At 44.0% G+C, this 21897-nt stretch overlaps 2 protein-coding genes across 7 annotated transcripts; one reads left to right on the top strand and one right to left on the bottom strand.

Annotated features, from left to right (window-relative positions):
* Nucleotides 1-929: 929 nt before the first annotated feature.
* Nucleotides 930-6211, bottom strand: LOC109909884 (N-alpha-acetyltransferase 50). 2 transcript variants are annotated; one of them, XM_020508957.2, is made up of 5 exons: nt 5404-6211; nt 3365-3501; nt 3094-3213; nt 2873-2939; nt 930-2616 (listed from the first exon to the last, which is right to left on the bottom strand). In XM_020508957.2, the coding sequence occupies exons 1-5, from the start codon at nt 5409-5411 to the stop codon at nt 2439-2441; spliced, it is 510 nt and encodes a 169-aa protein (XP_020364546.1). In that variant the 5' UTR covers nt 5412-6211; the 3' UTR covers nt 930-2438. The 2 variants fall into 2 exon arrangements, with proteins under 2 accessions (XP_020364546.1, XP_020364547.1); XM_020508958.2 differs by having other exon boundaries at nt 3365-3498; nt 5404-5583.
* LOC109909885 (V-type proton ATPase catalytic subunit A) lies at nt 6002-20560 on the top strand. Of its 5 annotated transcripts, none has more exons than XM_020508959.2 (15): nt 6002-6375; nt 11286-11382; nt 11613-11741; nt 14133-14347; nt 14706-14843; nt 14931-15082; nt 15481-15643; nt 15750-15858; nt 15985-16107; nt 16227-16341; nt 16452-16515; nt 16681-16884; nt 17135-17229; nt 17325-17496; nt 19681-20560. In XM_020508959.2, the coding sequence occupies exons 2-15, from the start codon at nt 11301-11303 to the stop codon at nt 19771-19773; spliced, it is 1854 nt and encodes a 617-aa protein (XP_020364548.1). In that variant the 5' UTR covers nt 6002-6375; nt 11286-11300; the 3' UTR covers nt 19774-20560. The 5 variants fall into 5 exon arrangements, with proteins under 5 accessions (XP_020364548.1, XP_031652492.1, XP_031652494.1 ...); XM_031796632.1 differs by lacking the exon at nt 6002-6375 and adding an exon at nt 6713-6808 and having other exon boundaries at nt 19681-20554; XM_031796634.1 differs by lacking the exon at nt 6002-6375 and adding an exon at nt 6897-6958 and having other exon boundaries at nt 19681-20554.
* The last annotated feature ends 1337 nt before the right edge of the window (nt 20561-21897 follow it).

Below are 21897 nucleotides of genomic sequence, written 5' to 3'. Positions count from 1 at the left end.
ATCCCCACAGCATGATGCTGCCATCACCATGCTTCATCGTAGGTATGGTGCCGGGTTTCCTCCAGACGTGACATTTGGCATTTAGGCCAAAGAGTTCAATCTTGGTTTCATCAGACCAGAGTATCTTGTTTCTCATGTTCTGTGAGTCCTTTAGGTGCCTTTTGGCAAACTACATGTGGGCTGTCATGTGCCTTTTACGGAAGAGTGGATTCCATCTAGCCACTCTACCATAAAGGCCTGATTGGTGGAGCGCTGCAGAGATGGTCATCCTCCTGGAAGGTTCTCTCATCTCTACAGAGGAACTCTGGAGCTCTGTCAGTGACCATCGGGTTCTTGGCCACCTCCCTGACCAAGGCCCTTCTCCCTGATTGCTCAGGTTGGCCTGGCTGCCAGCTCTTGGAAGAGTCTTGGTGGTTCCAAACTTATTCCATTTATGAATGATGGAGGACACTGTGTTCTTGGGGACCTTTCATGCTGCAAAATGTATCTTGACACAATCCTGTCTCTGAGCTCTACAGAAAATTATTTTGACCTCATGGCTTGTTTTTTTCTGATATGCACCGTCAACTGTGGGACCGTATATAGACAGGAGTGTGCCCTTCCAAATCATATCCAATCAATTGAATTTACCACAGGTGGAGAAACATCTCAAGGATGATCATTGGAAACAGGATGCACCTGAGCTCAATTTCGAGTCTCACAGCAAAGGGCCTGAATACTTGGAAATTATGAAAACCTGTTTTCACTTTGTCATTATGGGGTATGATGTGTAGATTGCTGAGGATTTTTTATTTAATCCATTTCAGAAGGCTGTAAAAGTCAAGGGATCTGAATACTTTAAGGTACTGTATGATTGTAAACTATGATGGCTAGACAGACACATTACCATTTACGGTCTGATCTAAATCATGAAATAGAAATAATGAACCCACAATGCAAATAGCATTTATTTTATTTAGAGGTTAAAAAGTCTTACAATATAGAGCTCCAGAAAAGACCATTTTCAAAAGGAGAAAACAAAACATGCTTTTACTACAGTGGAGAGGGCAGTATTCTCCCAGCATGCAGTGGAGCAGGTTTCTCCTGGGCTTCAGGTTCTGTTGTAAGGGGCCCTACAGACAGAGGAAACTACCAAACCAACACGCAACCTTCCCACAATGGTCATGAGTGAAGCGCACAAAAAGGTTACAGATACATGTGGAAAGATCTAGTTGGCTGGGTTCCTACTTCCTACTACAGGGGCCAATAAAGGTTAGCCTCAGTACCAGACAGTACTCCAGCTAACTATAAAGTGCCAATCTAAACAGAAGCATCCACAACAATCTCACTCATGCACTTCACCCAGGCTGAGAGAACTCCATCTTATCCAGTCAATTGAACTGCTCTAGTCCTTAAAAACAGAGACCCGTCTCCTGTTCCTGAACTGCCAAGTACTCAAGCAATCCCTGCTTGACATCTTGTTCATTGTCACATCTTTGTACTTCGACAAAAACATCAACATCGTAATAAACCAGTTATTTCCTGTGATCTCATACACCTTTGCCCATCTCACACCCTGATCTCTCTGAAGGTTTCCGGGACTCTCTCACAGCATCTGTGGCAAGCCCAGGAGAAGCCCTGAGCCAATCAGCATCAGCATCTTTTAAAAAAAGAGCTGAAAAGAAAAAGATCTAAAGGGGGGATTAAATAGATGGGTTGAGAAACAAAACCATTCAGAAACAAAGAGTGGAATCCACTTCCTCAAATCTCCCCACAACTTGAAACCGTTCATCCTTCCTCATGCCCGCACTGTGGGGTGCTCCTTTCCCCCTCTGGACTGGCATCAGAGCTCTGACGTCAATAGGGGGCATTGCATCACAGCGCAAGGCTCACACTTTGCATATTGCTAGAAGAAGAAACAGTAAGTCTCACCCACCAGTAAAAACTCTTCCCAGAAGTCCCTGGGCTCAGGTGACAAGGGGATGAGTTCAGTGTTCCAAACGTGTCACCATTACAAGAAGCATCACTCCATGGTTGCCAGTTGGACTTCCTTTGTCAACGATAGTCTCTCACTGTAAAAGATTTTCCCTATTCAGTTCTATCGGGTTTTTTAGTACAAACCGCATTTAAAACAACTCAAACAGTATGATTTGCAAACACAGAAACCCCCCACCATATCTAAACTGTCTTAAGTCGGCAGCTTTTCTGAGCACTTTTGGATTCTGAATCCTTTATTTTGTTTTCAAATTTCTAAATGAAGAAAAATAGTAAAAATAAAATGCAAAATGTGTTTGTTTTGTTGCTAAATCAAAATGCAGCCATGTTTTGTTTTTTAAACTTTGAATTTGTTTTCTCTTTTTAACGTCCTTTGAAGAAAGTGGTGAATGTGTCGACCCATGGGCATCTGTCACAGTTCTGTTTCTTGGGGAGGCGGGGCACGACCATGCTCTTTCCAGAGGCTACTCTGCCTTCTGCAACTCTCCCCCAGGGGGCGCACAAGGGCTGCGCAGGCTCTTTTGAAGCACGTGGGCATCTGCCGGTTCTATCCTCTTGTAGTAGTTCTTTTTCGTCTCAATGATCTCAAAGCCAAACTTCTGGTAGAAGTCGATTGCAGACTCGTTGCTGATCTGCACATGACTGTCAGGAGGAAGAAAAGGAGCGTGTGAATTAAAGGTCAGGGATGAAGGGATGTGTGGGTGACATTTTCAACTGAACACTGAGGGTCCATCTCAAAAGGTTTCCTCCTTGATATGCACTGATGTGAAAACATAGGTCTGGTGAGAGCTAAGCAAGATGATGTAAGCCCATACCAGGCATTTTCTTTGTCCAGATCTTTCACATCAATGCACATCGACAAGGAGAGAAAGCCATAAAAAAGAGATTATAAACTTACAGGTAAATGTTGTCAAAAGTGCCATCCTTCTCACAGATGTTTAACACATGGTTCAGCATCTTCGTTCCTGGTTACAATAAAAGACTAGGAGTTTGACAATATGCAATACACACAGGTTATCATGACCCGATACTGTGTAAACAGTGTAAGAGGATATAATGAAATATGGTGTGACGCTGGCTATTGCTGGTGTATGAAACCAGGAAAAGATTGAGCCGTACCTATGCCTAATCTGCGGTAGGGCGCTAGGCAGCCCAGTGTCATGATGTACAGTCTCTTCTGGTTCTGCGAGTGGTCCACTCTGCAGCACACTGCCCCCACTGCAATGTCATTGAAGTACGCTGCAAACACAGGGATGAGAGGGCAGGCGTATTACATTAGTGCCATGCTGCAGTTTTTCCTCATATTACACCATCAGTTCACTACCAAAACAAATGCGTCAATATCAGACAACATAAGACTGTGTGGTTGGGCAAGCCTGTCTCGTCTTACCTAGCTTGGCGAGCTCTCCCACTTCGAGCACGTCCTTGTAGAACTTGTCATTGTAGCTGACGGGGAAGATGACCTGGTTGAGGCGTTTCAACTGTTTAATGTTGTGGGGCGTAACGTCCCCCAGCTCGATCCGGCTACTGGAACAAGAGCAGAACGGTCAACCAGCTGGAGACACAGGTGGGGGTGGACTCCAAGCAACAAAGATAGATAATGTGGCACTCCTATTCAGAGTGAATTCTACACAGGGGTGTAGTACATACCCATACTTTGGCCTATGTAGACAACTCATTAACTATGTTGATAAACTTAGAGATCTCTAACAGTTTGCTTGAGGACATGGTCCTGCCTGTGCTTTGACCACTTCTAGGGAGCAGACAGGGAAGCCAGTTTCCTGCCACTGTGAGCCATCAGGACCAGCCCAGATGCACTGACAGCTGCCACCTTTCATCCCAAAAGGCCAACACGCATACACCACAACGCCAGACAAAATCTTCCCCCTAACGCAAAACCATAAATTCAATGGCGCCTGGATGACATGTTAGTTGCAACTAGAAGAAATCTATGTATGTATACACACTTTCCTGTGTGCATTGATCATTTAAGATTAGTCAAGATGCAAATGTCAATCTCTGCAACCAAGAGTTTGTTTTCGTGTCTTGACCGTTTGCCTCAAATTGACCTCCCCCGGGGAGCGCACAGATGTATTTATAGGGCGGCTCCTTATGTTAAAACCTCTAGGCCGACAACAGCTGCTGCTCACGTGTTCGCCAGCAGTCAGAATAGAGCGGCAGCAGAGATCATGCAACATTGCAGATATTCAAACCTAAGACATCTGCTCTGCGAATTAAAAAAAACAGACACCACATCATGAGACCCCATTGGACTTTGCAGACAAGATGGTGTCATGTTAGGACAACTTGTTAAGTAAACATCAAGCTGAAAAACTGGTTTGAATGTTTCAACATCGAATCTACACATCAGTCTTTGTTGATCCACTGATTCCTTTCCTGTTGACACTTTAAAATAGAGCTAGAAATGCCCGAAGTAGTTGGCTACATACAGTAGTAAACATTTGCTACCTTGTGTCATTCCACCATAAAGATCCTATTACATTCCTAATTCTAACCATTCCACTTATACTAACTACTTGTGTGTTACTTACATGAATGAGTAAGGGATGCAGAATGTACCTAGTGTTTGCAAAGCAGCAATGAGGGAACTGATATTTTGTAGGCTTGACAGATAATTGCATAAGATGAACAAAGCACCTAGTTTTATGGTTGATGCTTACGCCCAAACAGTACAGTTGAACCATTGGGTTATTGAATCATTTAGCTAGGTTGCCTAATAAGTTAGCTAGTTAGCCAAGTTAGCTAGCGAATCAACGTTGCCCTGCTTCACAGAAATCAGTGATACTAGTTAAACATAATTCAAATAAACTGCTGACAAATGTGAACATTATGCTAACGTTAGGTAGTGTGACCACAAATAGAAGGAGCATTGGTGGAGTGACAGTTATCATGTGTTCCATGTTTAAGTTAGCTAGTTAGCGTTAGCTACCTAGCCGCGTGGTTCACTAGTTAAGTAAAGTAGCTAGCTAGTTGGTTGGTTTAACAAGGTTGGAATTGAGAGTGGCGTAAAGTAGCCGAGTAGTAATTATCTATAGCTAGCGACAAAGTAGGACATCGAATTTCAGGTTAGCTAATTAGCTACACGTCACGAACTAACAGACAGGTTACGAACTTGTCCGACTTTTGTTCAAGCATGGTTCATTTGATGGGTAATGCAGGCACTACTAGCCACACTTAGCAGGTTAACGATGCTATTTGCTAACTAGCTAGCTAGCCAATGACAAACGGTGGTTAGCGAAACGAAAATCACTGTAGTGCCATCATTGGCAGATTTTACCCCTAACCGCGCAAAGGGTTTAGCTAGCAGCAGCATTGCAACCACCTCCCCGCCTGTAGAAAAAAAAGAGACAAGAAAAAAACTTTACCCGTGATAAGAACACAGACATGTCTCTAAATGGCTTTACTCACCCTTTCATTGTAAACGACTGTTATTCCTTAAATTCGATGTGACTAAAGTTCTGAGTAGTTTACGGTTCGGTTGGGGGAATTTTGACAGAGTTAGGGTTGCCTCCCGTAGTACCCTCCACATGTGTTGCTAGCTGTTAGCTTAGCTACCGCACTCCTCCACGGCAGACTGTCAACTCTGACCCCGCATGCGCAGAACGTTAATATGGCTACATATTATTATTAATCCAGTTATTTTTATTAGTCAGTTTGATGAAATTACATAAATATTACTGTTTTATTATAAAGCAGGTTTGTGTTTGAAATATTGAAACATTTCGGGATGTTTGTTCTTTAAGTATGGACTGACCTTTGACATTTTTGTTAGATTTTTAAATGTCATTTTTGCACGTTTTTCATTATTCCATTTCTGATCATTTGTGGCGCAACTTGATATTTCATTTAAATTCATAATATTGTTGTAAACTATCGTCATGCAAATCTCCAGTGTCCCACAGTGCAATCCATATTTTTTACACGCAACAGCAACATTATGGGTCTACCGCCATTTTGGATCAAATGCAAAGATATGTTCTCAAAAAAGAACACATAATTCTACTGTTTGTTTTTCTGCCCTCCGTCTATTGTGGAGCCTTCCATCTTTTCTTGATCCGAGCCTCATTTCTAATTGCTGAATAAAATGCTGTGATGCTGCTCATCAGCTGTTCTGTTCTATTGTTGGTGTTTATTTAAATGTCAAACTATATACGAATATCGAGAGAAAGTATTGTCTTTCCCTCTATAGTCTTTGACAGCGCAGTGGGATTGAGCCACAGTGGAATGAATCATTTGCAGTGGTTGTGAGTCTCGCCATAGAGTTTCTGCGCTTTGCAAAGCGCTGTGAATGAAGTCAGCTGATCATTTGCTATCGCATGATCGACACTCACATCTTCTCTAGGCAGAGGATCAAGACGGTGGACCGTTTCATTTCTGAAGGTAGCTATCCCATTGTATTGTCATCATATCAGATTAAATGCAATGTCATTTTTGAAATGCATCAAAATGGCAGAGCAAGCGATTTTGACAGATGACCTAGGCTTTAAATCGCCTACAATGTAGCCAACGATGGCTATCCATGAAACTGCATAAATAACCATGTTATTTCACTAAGTCTGATATTGTTTATCATATGAATTTAATAATTGGAAAATACATTTACTTCTGGTCGTGGTGTTTCATTCAAGTGTAGGCCCATTTAAATGAACAAAATGACAAATAACATGGATCAACTGCAGCTAATTATATTAATTAAACATGCTTGCATTATTGGGTTGATTAATCAAATAAATTGCATCGCTGGCAGGGTAGCTTCTCAAATGTCGGGTGTTATTCCGCAAAAAAATGCGTAGAAGAAGTCGTGCCTCAGCAGGTAATGTATTTGTCTTTCATTTGATCGATGGATAATTTTTTATTAGCTACAATGTAACGCGTTATTTTCTGTGACATGGCCAGGGATAGACGTGTCATTTAACTAAAATAACGGCGATACCTACAGCGCGTGAGCGATGGTGTTTACAAGGTGATTATATTTGACATACATCTTTGGGGCAGTGCAGATAAGCTATTAGGCATACTACAAATGTTATCAAATCCAGAAACTCTCTGCATGTGAGATGTGGTATTGTAAATGAAACAATCACTTATTATTCCCATGCTGGTCTTTATTCCCTTGGTTTGTTCCTCGTGACAGATTGGCATGTGATAATGATTGTTTGAAGGCGGAAGAGCAGGATGAGCTGGAGATGGTGCAGAGGAGGAAGAATAATTCAATGCAAATAGCATCAGGGCCCCACCATATCCTTACTTGGATGTTGAATTTCTCATCAGAAGTGTCTGCTCATAGGATATGACCTCTTTGGGTGAATCTCAATATTCTAATGTGAGTTCCCATTACCCCCCCCCCCCCCCCCCCCCCCCCTCTCAATCTAATGTACTTTTCTGAGAAGTAGAGGATAGGTTAAAGCAATATTGTGGAATCCCAATGAGGATTTTTCTTTCACCTGTCTAGTGCTGTAGATTAGTGCAGTATCAAAGGAAGGAGATGCAACAAGGAAGGGAAAGGAAGCTTCAGGACTATTGAGAATGAGATCCACCCTTTGTGTATTCTATCTTAACAACAAAGAAATAACAGAATAGTTAAAAAGAACAGCTAGTTAAAAGGATGATTGTCCCCAAGTGTTGATTCAGGACCAGTTTTAGTTGCAGCTTTTAGGACTGAGAACAGAGCACTTGATCCTAGACTTGCCCTTTGGGGCATAGGATCTCAGCCTGTGGGGAGTTGTTGGTAAATATGTGAATCCATTGTGACAAGGGATGCACTGAGTGGATTAGCACTATTTTGTAACATTTTAAAACTCAAACAGGAAGTTCAGTATGAGCTGTTGGGTTTGCAGGATTATGTAACAATTTGGAACCCCCACTTGCTCTAGTTGCATTACGAGACTGATTATGCTTAAGGAAACAATTTTATTAGGCTAAAGGTCCATTGTGTTTTATTACCTTTACACTCACAGAAAGACCTTCCTTACTACGGATTGTTTACATTAACATTGCAGTACCCCGTGATGGGAGTGTATCCTCGATTTTAAAATGAGTCCATAGAACCTGGAAGCATGTCTGGGTTTTACACTGACTACTTCCCCTACTCCTGGCATTAATCTTTTTCCCCTTAAAGGTTGGGACTTTAGGGAGATGAAGCTGATCCTAGATCTGTTTTAAAGGGAAACTTCTGCCTGCATCATACCAGAGATTTGAGCTTTGTAGGTGGCTGCTATAAGACCAGACAAGTACACTTGTGTCAAGGGATTTAAGTTCACTCATCTAGCTTTTTATAGACCGGACTCTGAGTGTGTGAATCCGTATGTCTTGCACAGCATATGAACCACCGACACACACACACACTGTGAGTGGACATCCCAATCTTTCCCCACACTAGGATTTTACACTTCCTCAAATGGCCCAATATAACTTAGCCAGTCATGTGCCACAGTCATGTGATGCCTCATGCATATATTCATAGTCTCTATGCCAAAATCACAATGGAAGTGGTTGATGGGTGAATTATTAATCAGTCTTTTTTCTGTATCCGTGTTCTTTAGCTTGTTTTACAAGACAAGTTTGAACCTGTTGTAATCCAAAGGGAATTGAACATTCAAGTTAAGATCAAGAGATGAAGAGAAGATGGTCTTACATCTGAAGAACGCATATAAATGCTTACTAAGTCTGTCCTGTCCACTGGTGAGAACTGGAGGTCATCTTGAGCCATTGTTGTCTGTATCCTGCAGCTACAGACTAGACCTGTTGGGGGGGCTATTTCTACACAGATGACTCATCTAGCATGGAGGAAAATGCCCTATCTGTGGACGAAAGGGTGGTAAGGGCAGTGGAGCAGGAATGGTGTGTGTGTCTACAGAGTGAGTGGTGGGTGTTGTTCAATCTCCGTAGTATAGATGCAGGAGTATCAGGAAGCATCAGCCCCCTGTGTTAGAGCACCTGCAGTTTTCTGCCTGTGTAGATGACATTAAGTCACGACAGATTATGTGTGTGAAAAAAACAACAAAGGGAAGCATAGGCTATTATGCAGCATTTGAGGGAGAAGCATACAGAAAGAGGGAAGCATAGCCTTCACATAAGGTAGAGAAGAGCACAGAAATACAGTGACGCTTGCCTGGTATCTCCCCTCTAATGTTAGCGTACTGCGTCACACCCGGTGAGAATCGACCAGGGAGGAAGTCCAGAGGGAGCGGGGAGGTGTGTCCTATTTCTCACTTTTGATGCTGGTAAATCGTTGAGTCTTCATGTTGGGCTGTAGTCTCTGGGATATCATCATGGTTGCAGATCGGGTAAGGGGTGCTATTGCCATGGTAACAGACCGACTGCGATTTGTATGTGCAGACCAGTGTTTCCCAAAGCTACCAGAGACATTTTTCTGAATTAACGTGGTGAGTGAGAACTTAATGACATTTGCCAACTCCCTACTCGGTATCTTGGCCGTGCTGCTGCTCCAGTTTCAACTGTTCTGCCTGCTGCTATGGAACCCTGACCTGTTCACTGTGATTACTATTATTTGACCATGCTGGTCATTTATGGACATTTGAACATCTTGGCCATGTTCTGTTATAATCTCCACCCGGCACAGCCAGAAGAGGACTGGCCACCCCTCGTAGCCTGGTTCCTCTCTAGGTTTCTTCCTAGGTTTTGGCCTTTCTAGGGAGTTCTTCCTAGCCACCTGCATTGCTTGCTGTTTGGGGTTTTCGACTGGGTTTCTGTACAGCACTTTGATATATCAGCTGATGTAAGAAGGGCTATATAAACAAATTTGATTTCTTATTCAGCCCCTATACAACTTTGTATGCGTTGTTGGCAATCTTGTTATTTACAAACTTTTAGGAACAGATTCATGTTGGAACGTTCCACAAATGATACCCACCCCTATTTAAGAGCTGCAGAGCCAATGCTCCTGTTGGCATGAGAGATGTTGGAAGTGCTAGACTGCTGTTTATCTCTAAGGTTGTGAATACAAAGCATTTTATTTTGTCTCCCTGTTTGATTTGGTTCATGGTTATTTTCACTCCCTAACCAAGTTGGTGTGGGTTTTAGTTGCTGGTAGTGAGGAGGAAACAAAGCTTCTTGAAGCATTGTTTTCCAACCAATTTAGCCTCATGGTGGATGTCATAAAACCTCGCAGTCAAACATGAAATGTTTCCAATTGTTTTTTTCTCTCCATTTTATCCATTGTGGATTTGAGACACTTCAAATAAGGCCTGTGTTTTGATAACTGTGAATCTCTCTTGGACAATGTGACATCAGTATATTCGGTTTTATTTACTCAGATTTGAAAATGTTGTTGGCATAAAAGTAGACATCATGCAAGACTACAAATCCCTGCACGTCATCTCTAGTTGAAACCTTTGCTGTCAGCTACCTTGCTCCAAAACGAAAGGTGTATTGAACAATTTAATTTATTGTTCCATATTTATTTCACTAATATTTGTCTTATTTATGCACTTGGTGTTATTGCACAGAATACGATCCTAGTAGCCGTCATATTTATTGATATACAGTCAAACAAAGCACTGCAACATTTTGGACATTTTTCCTTAAAAGCCAAAATGTTGAATAAAATGACATTTGCAGTTGCTCCGCCGGTTGTCTGTACGTTTGGTGACTCATTAGGCTGAAATGAAGACAAGTATTGTTTACCTGACTTAAGAGCACAGGTACTGAAGTAGAAATGTTTCACCTGGCACATGCTCAAAACCATGCAAATGCCTGTTAGTATGCACTTCGGTCTTGTGCACGTGCCTTTGGTCATGAACAGACACACCTTAATAGCCACACACAGACCTGCGTTTGACGTCTGTTTGTTTAATACTTTCCTGTGGATATTTTGTCTCATTTCAACCAGCTGAAGGACCAACACCATGGACAATCTGCGTAGTAATTTCAAATATAATTTTGTGACAGACAAGGGACGTTTAGGTTCTTTCTATGTAAATGTACATGGAGTACACAATTGAAGGCACTGTCATGTTTCATGACTAGATGGATGTATAGGGAGTTGGATGAGAAGTCTGTTGACCTTCTAATAACTGGGTCAAGTGTCCCAGCCATGACTGTAACCCACTATGGTCTGGGATGCAGTCAACCATAAAAACACAAATCAATACACTTGTATATACAGTGTAACCGTTCTAAAAGTAGCACTGTGGCGTTCCGTCTTCAAAATAACCAGAAGCATTCTTCAACTGTGCCCCATTCTTCCCAGATTAAAGTAACAGGGTGAGACAATCTTCCTTTATCGCCCTCATTCACACACTCACTCAATTATTCTTTCTCTCCCGCAGATCTAGCCTGTCGGGATGGACCTGTCTAAACTGCCTAAGATCCGGGATGAGGAGAAGGAGAGCGAGTTTGGATACGTCCATGGAGTATCCGGCCCAGGTCACTATCACTCAAATGGATCTGTCACCAGTACCTCTGTTTAGCCTTCAAAGGTTTTAGCTGATGACGAGCCCCATCTATATCTGTTGTAGTAGGCTAGGCTGTTTCCACCAATATTGCTTACACTAATCTGGGGGTTAAGTTTGGACTAGACATCACATCCGTCTCTCTTGCATGTGTTTGCCTGCTGTGTGACCTCTGACCTGTGTTGTCCCCTGGCTGTGCTGTAGTGGTAACGGCCACTGCCATGGCGGGAGCGGCCATGTACGAGCTGGTGAGAGTGGGCCACAGTGAGCTGGTGGGAGAGATCATCAGGCTGGAGGGAGACATGGCCACCATCCAGGTTTACGAGGAGACATGTATCCTAACGGGTTATATTGCACTGTTACTGCACTTGACTGTGGCGGTGTCCCAAAATGGCACCCTATTCCGTACGTAGTGCACTACTGTAAAAGTGTTCTGTAAAAGGAGCAGGGTGTCATTTGGGATAAAAATGTTTTACTGTACCTGACTGTCTATATACTCCCTTTAGATAGGTAGGGGTGTGTGGACACACCTACTGTATCTGTACATGATCACCCATGTGTTCATTACTGAAACTATTTCTCTGGTACATACAATTCCTTGCAAAAGTATTCATCCCCCTTAATGTTTTTCCTATTTTGTTGCATTACAACCTGTAATTTAAATGGATTTTAATTTGCATTTCATGTAATGGACATACACAGAATAGGCCAAATTGGTGACTTGAAATGAAAAAAACAACGTGTTTCTAAATAGTAAAAAACAGAAAAGTGGTGTGTGCATATGTATTCACCCCTTTGCTATGAAGCCCCTGAAAAAGATCTGGTGCAACCAATTACCTTCAGAAGTTGCATAATTAGTTAGATTGCACACAGGTGGACTTTAAGTGTCACATGATCTTTGTGTATGATATATATATATATATATCACACACACCTGTTCTGAAAGACCCCAGAGTCTGCAACACCACCAAGCAAGCTGCACCATGAAGACCAAGGAGCTCCCCAAACAGGTCAGGGACAAAGTTGGGGAGAAGTACAGATCAGGGTTGGGTTATAAAAAATATCTGAAACTTTGAACATCCCACGGAGCACCATTAAATCCATTATTAAAAAATGGAAAGAATATGGCACCAGTGGCCAGAAAAAAGCCATTGCTTAAAGAAGAAAATAAGCAAACACGTTTGGTATCCGCCAGAAGGCATGTGGGAGACTCCCCAAGTATATGGAAGATGGTACTCTGGTCAGATGAGACACAAATTAAGCTTTTTGACCATCAAGGAAAACTCTGTCTGCAAACCCAACACCTCTTATCACCCCTAGAACACCATTCCCACAGTGAAGCATGGTGGTGGCAGCATCATGCTGTGGGGATGTTTTTTATCAGCAGTAACTGGGAAACTGGTCAGAATTGAAGGAATGATAGATGGCACTAAATACAGGGAAAGTCTTGAGGAAAACCTTTGTCTTCCAGAGATTTGAGACTGGGACAGAGATTCACCTTCCAGCAGGACAATGACCCTAAGCATACTGCTGAAGCAATGCTCGAGTGGTTTAAGGGGAAACATTTAAATGTCTTGGAATGGCCTAGTCAAAGCCCAGACCTCAATCCAATTGACAATCTGTGGTATGCCTTAAAGATCGCTGTACACCAGAGGAACCCATCCAACTTGAAGGACAAGAGCAGTTTGGCCTTGAAGAATGGGCAAAAATCCCAGTGGCTAGATGTGCCAAGCTTATGGAGAAACACCCCAAGAGACTTGAAGCTGTAATTGCTGCAAAAGTTGGCTCTACAAATGATTGACTTTAGGGGGGGTGAATAGTTATGCACGCTGAAGTTCAGTTTTTTTGTCTTGTTTCACAATAAAAATTATTTTGCATTTTCAAAGTGTGTTGTGTAAATCAAATGATACAACCCCCCCCAAAATCCATTTTAATTCCAGCTTGTAAGGCAACAAAATAGGAAAAATGCCAAGGGGGTGAATACTTTCGTAAGCCACTGTACACGCGGGCCATGTCCAGATACCCATAATAGTGTAATACATACTTAAACTGCATACTATTTACTCATTGTTGCATACTATTTAGCACATACCGTTTAGTTAAAAGTATGCAGTATGCCATGGCTGCAACGCAGTAGCGGCTCCTGATTGGCTGAGTAGATTGGGGGGGCCGAGTGCAGGAGGATTTTTCCAAATTCAACAGACATGCATCGCATTAAGTGGCCTGAAAGTATCTCATTACCAATTGAATTCATTTCTTTAATCTATGAATATGAATGGAGTTATAAGCCTACTCAGGCTGGTTATAGGCAGACCATCACATTCAACCTATACTGTAGACCATATAGCCCATCTATGCTATTTAAAAAAGGCTGAAGACACAAACAGATCATTTGGTTCCATTTCAACATATTTATTTATTAGTGAAACCAAAGTGCTGTAACACAAATTCAATCAAATAGCCTTGTACACACACCAACACTTTTCAAATGTTCAAATCAGAAGGCTATTGCACAGAATTTTTTTGAGTCAGGGGCATGTTGAGTCAGGGGCATGTTGAGTCAGGGGCATGTTGAGTCAGGGGCATGTTGAGTCAGGGGCATGGCAAATTCAGAACTGCTGGACAGCAATGTAAAAATAAAGCACTGATCATTGAGAACGAGGTCAGAATGCTTGCCCAGGCTTGATCCATTAACACATGGTGTGTTCCTGAGCGTTGTCACAGCGGGCGTGTCTGTTGGGGACCCAGTGCTGCGGACTGGAAAGCCTCTGTCTGTGGAGCTGGGCCCAGGCATCATGGGCTCCATCTTTGACGGTATCCAGCGCCCCCTAAAGGACATCAACGACCTAACACAGAGCATCTACATCCCCCGCGGAGTCAACATCGGAGCCCTCAACCGAGACCTGAAATGGGAGTTCTCCCCCGTCAAGAGCTTACGGGTGGGTGTGTCCTACTACTCTGTCAATGTTTTAATAAAAGTGTTGCGTGGTTTACGTTATACAAAGTTTGAAGTGACCCTAGAGCAGAGTTTCCCAAACTTAGTCCTGGGGCCCACCTGGGTTCACATTTTGGTTTTTGCCCTAGCACTACACAGCTGATTCAAATAACCAACTCATCACCAAGCTTTGATTGATTATTTGAATCCACTGTGTCGTGCTATGGCGAAAACCAAAATGTGCACCCACGTGGGACCCCCTGACCCGAGTTTGGGGAAACCCTGCCTTAGATCACATGCTGAACAACAAAAACATTGAATTGTTCAGCATTAACCCCTCATCACCGCTCTCTCTTTCTTAGGTGGGCAGTCACATCACAGGGGGTGATATCTACGGGATGGTGTTTGAGAACTCCCTTATCAAGCACAAGATCATGCTGCCCCCGAGGAACAGAGGAACCGTCACCTATGTGGCTCCCCCCGGAAACTATGACGTCTCGGTTAGTCCCACCTCCCTAGTCTCAATCCATAGTAATGCATGTGTGGAAATTGATGTATTTGGACTGAGGGTTTGGTGTGTGTTTCAGGACGTGGTGTTGGAGCTGGAGTTTGAGGGTATGAAGGAGAAGTTCACCATGGTCCAGGTCTGGCCAGTGCGACAGATTCGCCCAGTCACAGAGAAGTTACCGGCCAATCACCCACTGCTGACCGGACAGAGAGTACTGGACGCCCTCTTCCCGTGAGTCCCCTCTTTCTTACTCCACCTTTCCCTCTTTTTCTGTCACCGTTCTCCATCTCTGCTTGTGGGAAACTCTCTCACCACTCTCCCTCTCCACCTTTTCTTCGTTCTCTATCTCTGCTTCTGGGAAACTCTCTTACCACTCTCCCTCTCCACCTTTTCCTCGTTCTCTATCTCTGCTTCTGGGAAACTCTCTTACCACTCTCCCTCTCCACCTTTTCCTTGTTCTCCATCTTCAAGGACACTATCAGAATGTCCTTTCTTATGTCTTTGCTATTCTGCTTCAAGGAAACTCCATTACTACTTCTTAACTGTTTCTGCCAATATACTCAACCACTGCTTCCATCTCCCTGCCCCTGGTCTGTTCTGCTTGTCTACCTGTCTGTCTCTGTGTCCAGGTGTGTCCAGGGAGGGACCACAGCCATCCCCGGAGCTTTTGGCTGTGGTAAAACTGTCATCTCCCAGTCCCTGTCCAAGTACTCCAACAGTGACGTCATCGTCTACGTAGGCTGCGGGGAGCGCGGGAACGAGATGTCAGAAGTATTGCGAGATTTCCCAGAGGTTGGTGGTGTTATGTTATTGGATTATCATGATCATCACTATTAGCTATTAACTAGCCTGTTTCCAATTGGATATAAGGATGATTGACAGTGTGTCTGTTCAATAGCTGACCATGGAGGTGGATGGGAAGACTGAGAGCATCATGAAGAGAACAGCGCTGGTGGCCAACACCTCCAACATGCCTGTGGCTGCCAGAGAGGCCTCCATCTACACCGGTAAGAACCCATCACAGGGCCTAGAACACAACACGGCACACCTCCCAGCCAATAGCAGGCCTGAGACCAAAACATGGAGCACACCCCCTAACCAATCACCTACTTATCTGCTGTGTGTACCTGTAGGGATCACACTGTCAGAGTACTTCAGGGACATGGGCTACAACGTGAGCATGATGGCTGACTCCACCTCTCGATGGGCCGAGGCTCTCAGGGAGATCTCTGGTCGACTGGCTGAGATGCCCGCTGGTGAGTGGATGCTGGTAACATCCAAAATACAATTTAAAGGACAACTTCTAAGGCTAGTGGGGTGAACTAGTTCTAAATCAGCTGGTCATAAAGAAGACACATTTTGTGTATGTCCACAGACAGTGGTTATCCTGCCTACCTGGGTGCCCGTCTAGCGTCATTCTACGAGCGTGCTGGCAGGGTGAAGTGTCTGGGCAACCCAGAGAGAGAGGGCAGCGTCAGCATCGTGGGGGCGTGAGTACAGTTAACCTGCCAACACAATCTATCCATGCTGGAATAGACAGAAGTGGAGTGCTTCTTCTCTCGCTATAACCACATGTTACTGTTATTCTGTCCCCCTTCAGTGTGTCGCCCCCTGGTGGTGACTTCTCTGATCCTGTGACATCGGCTACCCTGGGTATCGTGCAGGTATGAATACAGCCTGTTTCTATCTGGCTCTGATAGACAACACTCATACATATGGAGCAAAGAAATAAAGATCAGCTTTAGGGATTATCAATCCTTATCTTCATCCTCTTTTTCTCTACCTCTACCTGCCTCCATCGTTTCTCTCACACACACACACACACACAGGTGTTCTGGGGTCTGGATAAGAAGCTGGCCCAGAGGAAGCACTTTCCGTCAGTCAACTGGCTGATCAGCTACAGTAAATACACGCGGGCGCTAGACGAGTACTACGACAAGCACTTCCCTGAGTTCGTCCCGCTGCGCACCAAGGCCAAGGAGATTCTGCAAGAGGAGGAGGACCTGGCTGAGATCGTACAGCTGGTCGGCAAGGTGAGGGGGAACGAAGGGCATGGTGAAGAAAGAGAAGGCAGGGATAACCAATGGCATCCGGTCCACCCATTATGCCATCATTGCTCTATTCATTCCTATGTGCTCTCTTTCATTGTGAAGTCTTTTATCCCTGAGTAGATGAAAGAAACATGGAGAATGCGTATGAATTTCCAGTTGCCCAGCGTTTTGAGATCTGTGTAATTTGAAGGGAGGATGGAACTTAATAATGTCCTTGCTGTCTTGGTGACAGGCCTCGCTGGCTGAAACTGATAAGATCACCCTGGAGGTGGCCAAGCTCCTCAAGGATGACTTCCTGCAACAGAACGGTTACACCCCCTATGACCGGTAACACACAGTGTCACTGTCTGACATACTCAAATATTTCTGGCAAATACCGAAAGACTACAACTGTAACTCTCTGCCCTCTAAACTCCCTACAGGTTCTGTCCATTCTATAAGACTGTTGGCATCCTGTCCAACATAATAGCCTTCTATGATATGGCACGGCACGCAGTGGAGACCACGGCTCAGAGCGACAACAAGATCACCTGGTCCATGATCAGAGAACACCTGGGAGAGATCCTCTACAGACTCAGCTCCATGAAGTTCAAGGTACAGCAGCAGTCTGACAGTTTCTCCATCTTTGTGTGTTCTTTGTCTTTCTTTCTACTTGTTTTATCTTCCCTCCTTGTACATGTCTGTTTTTCCCTGGATCTGTCTTTCTATGTAATCTCCATCTGAGTGTTTCTCTTGCTGTTTATCTGTATTTTGGTATCTTTGTGGTGTTGTCTCTGTTTCTCAGCCTCTGTGTTACTTTCTATGTCTAGTCTGTTATAGGACCCATCCTCTGTCTTACTCTGTATGTCTGGCCTGTTATAGGACCATCCTCTGTGTTACTCTGTATGTCTGGCCTGTTATAGGACCCATCCTCTGTGTTACTCTATATGTCTGGCCTGTTATAGGACCCATCCTCTGTTACTCTGTATGTCTGGCCTGTTATAGGACCCAGCCTCTGTTACTCTGTATGTCTGGCCTGTTATAGGACCCAGCCTCTGTTACTCTGTATGTCTGGCCTGTTATAGGACCCAGCCTCTGTTACTCTGTATGTCTGGCCTGTTATAGGACCCAGCCTCTGTTACTCTGTATGTCTGGCCTGTTATAGGACCCAGCCTCTGTTACTCTGCATGTCTGGCCTGTTATAGGACCCAGCCTCTGTGTTACTCTGTATGTCTGGCCTCTTATAGGACCCAGCCTCCGTTACTCAATACACAACCGGTCAAAATGTTTAGAACACCTACTCTTTCAAGGGTTGTCCTTATTTGTACTATTTTCAATACTGAAGACATCAAAACTATGAAATAACACATATGGAATCATGTAAACTCAGGAAAAAAATAAATGTCCTCTCACTGTCAACTATATTTATTTTCAGCAAACTTAACATGTGTAAATATTTGTATGAACATAACAAGATTCAACAACTGAGACATAAACTGAACAAGTTCCAAAGACATGGAATAATGTGACCCTTAATAAGGGGGGGGGGGGGGGGGGGGGTCAAAAGAAACAGTCAGTATCTGGTGTGGCCACCAGCTGCATTAAGTACTGCAATGCATCTCCTCATGGATTGCACCAGATTTGCCAATGGAAGACCCAGAATTACCTCTTCTGCAGAGGATAAGTTCACTAGAGTTACCAGCCTCAGACATTGCAGCCCAAATAAATGCTTCACAGTTCAAGTAACAGACACATCTCAACATCAACTGTTCAGAGGAGACTGTGTGAATCAGGCCTTCGTGGTCAAATTGCTGCAAAGAAACCCTACTAAAGGACACCAATAAGAAGAGATGAGACTTGCTTGGGTCAAGAAACACGAGCTATTGACATTAGACCAGTGGAAATTTGTCCTTTTTGTCTAGAGTTCAAATTGGAGATTTTTGCTTCCAACCGCCATGTCTTTGTGAGACGTGGTGTGGATGAACGGATGATCTCTGCATGTGTATTTCCCACCGTAAAGCATGAAGCACTGTCTGTGATTTATTTAGAATTCAAGGCACTCTTAACCAGCATGGCTACCACAGCATTCTGCAGCGATATCCCATCTGGTTTGCGCTTAGTGGGACTATAATTTGTTTTTCCAACAGGACAATGACCCAACACACCTCCAGCCTGTGTACGGGCTATTTTCCAAGAAGGATAGTAATGGAGTGCTGCATCGAATGACCTGACCTCGACAAAAAACCCGACCTCAACCAAATTAACCAAATTGAGATGGCTTGGGATTAGTCGGACTGCAGAGTGAAGGAAAAGCAGCCAACTAGTGCTCAGCATATGTGGAAAATCTTTCAAGACTGTTAGAAAAGCAATTCAGTTGAAGCTGGTTGAGAGAATGCCAAGAGTGTGCAAAGCAGCCATCAAGGCAAAGGGTGACTATTTGAAGAATCTCAAATATAATATATATTTTGATTTGTTTAACACATTTTTTTTTTGGTTACTACATGAATACATATGTTATTTAATAGTTTTGATGTCTTCACTATTATTCTACAATGTAGAAAATAGTAAAAATAAAGAAAAACCCTTGAATGAGTAGGTGTTCTAAAAATGTTGACCGGTAGTGTATGTCTGGTCTGTTAAGAGTAACACAGAGGCTGGGTCCTATATGTTTCTGGTCTGTTATAGAACCCAGCCTCTGTGTTACACTGTTTCTGGTCTGTTATAGAACCCAGCCTCTGTGTTACTGTTTCTGGTCTGTTATAGAACCCAGCCTCTGTTACTGTTTCTGGTCTGTTATAGGACCCAGTGAAGGAGGGAGAGACCAAGATCAAGGCTGACTACGCCCAGCTGCTGGAGGACATGCAGAACTCCTTCCGCAGCCTGGAGGACTGAGCCCCCGACCCCTCATCCCAGGGGCAGTGCATGTCTGTCTGTCTGTCCCCCTCTCTCTGCAGATACCTCCACTGCAGCCTCACATTCCATTTCCTTGTGTTTACACCCAACCTGCCATCAGTTTACCCAATGTGTGTCTGTGTGGGCAAAAACAGAAGGAAATGTACTGTGTTCTTGTATTATGTTGCCTCTGTGTCTTTTCCCCAGCATGGTCAAAGATCTGCCCCATTACCTTGGTGTGTATGTTTACATGTCTTTGTGTGTGTGAGACATTTCATCTCACTCTTAACCCCTGCACTGCCCATCCCTCCCCGTTTGTTTTGCACATGGTCTCTAGCTGTGCACCTGACGATGTCAGTTGATGTAATTATAGTTCAATACCCCCTCTATCTGTACAGAAGATTAACATGAAATACTTAAGCAGAGTGACTATTTATTGCAGGTGTGTGATGTGGACATCGCCTGGGCTGGTTGTTTGTTGTTTTTCTTATGATAGTGATTTACGTGGTGTAGTCTTGTACGTGTGTAAGAGGTGGGCTCTCTTGTCCTCTCCTTTCCACTGCTCATCCAGGCTGTATCACAACCGGTCGTGATTAAGAGTTGCATTGGGCGGTGCACAATAGGCAGCAGCGTCGTCCGGGTTTGTCCGGTGTAGGCCATCATTGTAAATAAGAATTTGTTCTTAACTGACTTGCCTAGTTAAATAAAAAATAGGATAAGTGTATGAGTCCCAAAGAATAAAATGTGTAAAATGAAATAAAGCAACAAAACAAAATGGTGAATGTCGTGACTGTGTGTGATTCAGTAGATGTCAGTCTTCTCTGCATGTTCTGTACGTGTAATCAAGAGATTGCTGCTAGTGTATGATACGTTGATAGTTTGTGTGTGCCGTACCAACAATAGTAGTAGTGAACACAGAGATCAGATGCAGTCATGTAGTGTAAGAGTGACAGTAAATGATGTGTCTGGTGCTGCTGGTTAAACTAGTATTGCTACGTGCATTCCCCTCAACTAAAACATTTCAGTCACTAAAAGTAATGTACATACAGTTGAAGTCGGAAGTCTACATACACCTTAGCCAAATACACTGCTCAAAAAAATAAAGGGAACACTTAAACAACACAATGTAACTCCAAGTCAATCACGCTTCTGTGAAATCAAACTGTCCACATAGGAAGCAACACTAATTGACATATTTCACATGCTGTTGTGCAAATGGAATAGACTACAGGTGGAAATTATAGGCAATTAGCAAGACACCCCCAATAAAGGAGTGGTTCTGCAGGTGGTGACCAGACCACTTCTCAGTTCCTATGCTTCCTGGCTGATGTTTTGGTCACTTGAATGCTGGCGGTGCTTTCACTCTAGTGGTAGCATGAGACGGAGTCTACAACCCAAACAAGTGGCTCAGGTGGTGCAGCTCATCCAGGATGGAACATCAATGCGAGCTGTGGCAAGAAGGTTTGCTGTGTCTGTCAGCGTAGTGTCCAGAGCATGGAGGTGCTACCAGTACATCAGGAGATGTGGAGGAGGCCGTAGGAGGGCAACAACCCAGCAGCAGGACCGCTACCTCCGCCTTTGTGCAAGAAGGAGCATGCCAGAGCCCTGCAAAATGACCTACAGCAGGCCACAAATGTGCATGTGTCTGCTCAAACGGTCAGAAACAGACTCCATGAGGGTGGTATGAGGGCCCGACGTCCACAGGTGGGGGTTGTGCTTACAGCCCAACACCGTGCAGGACGTTTGGCATTTGCCAGAGAACACCAAGATTGGCAAATTCGCCACTGGCGCCCTGTGCTCTTCACAGATGAAAGCAGGTTCACACTGAGCACGTGACAGACATGACAGAGTCTGGAGACGCCGTGGAGACCGTTCTGCTGCCTGCAACATCCTCTAGCATGACCGGTTTGGCGGTGGGTCAGTCATGGTGTGGGGTGGCATTTCTTTGGGGGGCCGCACAGCCCTCCATGTGCTCGCCAGAGGTAGCCTGACTGCCATTAGGTACCGAGATGAGATATGCTGGTGCGGTTGACCCTGGGTTCCTCCTAATGCAAGACAATGCCAGACCACATGTGGCTGGAGTGTGTCAGCAGTTCCTGCAAGAGGAAGGCATTGATGCTATGG

Source organism: Oncorhynchus kisutch, linkage group LG18, assembly GCF_002021735.2.
Source record: "Oncorhynchus kisutch isolate 150728-3 linkage group LG18, Okis_V2, whole genome shotgun sequence".
NCBI classification, from domain to species: domain Eukaryota; kingdom Metazoa; phylum Chordata; class Actinopteri; order Salmoniformes; family Salmonidae; genus Oncorhynchus; species Oncorhynchus kisutch.
Note: the sequence above shows the minus strand (reverse complement) of the source record. Positions and strands in the feature narration are given on the sequence as shown.

Excerpts from the sequence above, each read along its gene's own strand:
- LOC109909884 (XM_020508957.2), bottom strand. Across the intron at positions 3,214-3,364 it reads GGGAGAGCTCGCCAAGCTAG|CGTACTTCAATGACATTGCA; the intron begins GTAAGACGAGAC and ends CTGTGTTTGCAG. Across the intron at positions 2,617-2,872 it reads ACTTTTGACAACATTTACCT|TCATGTGCAGATCAGCAACG; the intron begins GTAAGTTTATAA and ends TCCTCCTGACAG.
- LOC109909885 (XM_020508959.2), top strand. The coding sequence starts at position 11,301 with ATGGACCTGTCTAAACTGCCTAAGATCCGGGATGAGGAGAAGGAGAGC. Across the intron at positions 16,885-17,134 it reads TCGTACAGCTGGTCGGCAAG|GCCTCGCTGGCTGAAACTGA; the intron begins GTGAGGGGGAAC and ends TCTTGGTGACAG. Across the intron at positions 17,497-19,680 it reads TCAGCTCCATGAAGTTCAAG|GACCCAGTGAAGGAGGGAGA; the intron begins GTACAGCAGCAG and ends GGTCTGTTATAG.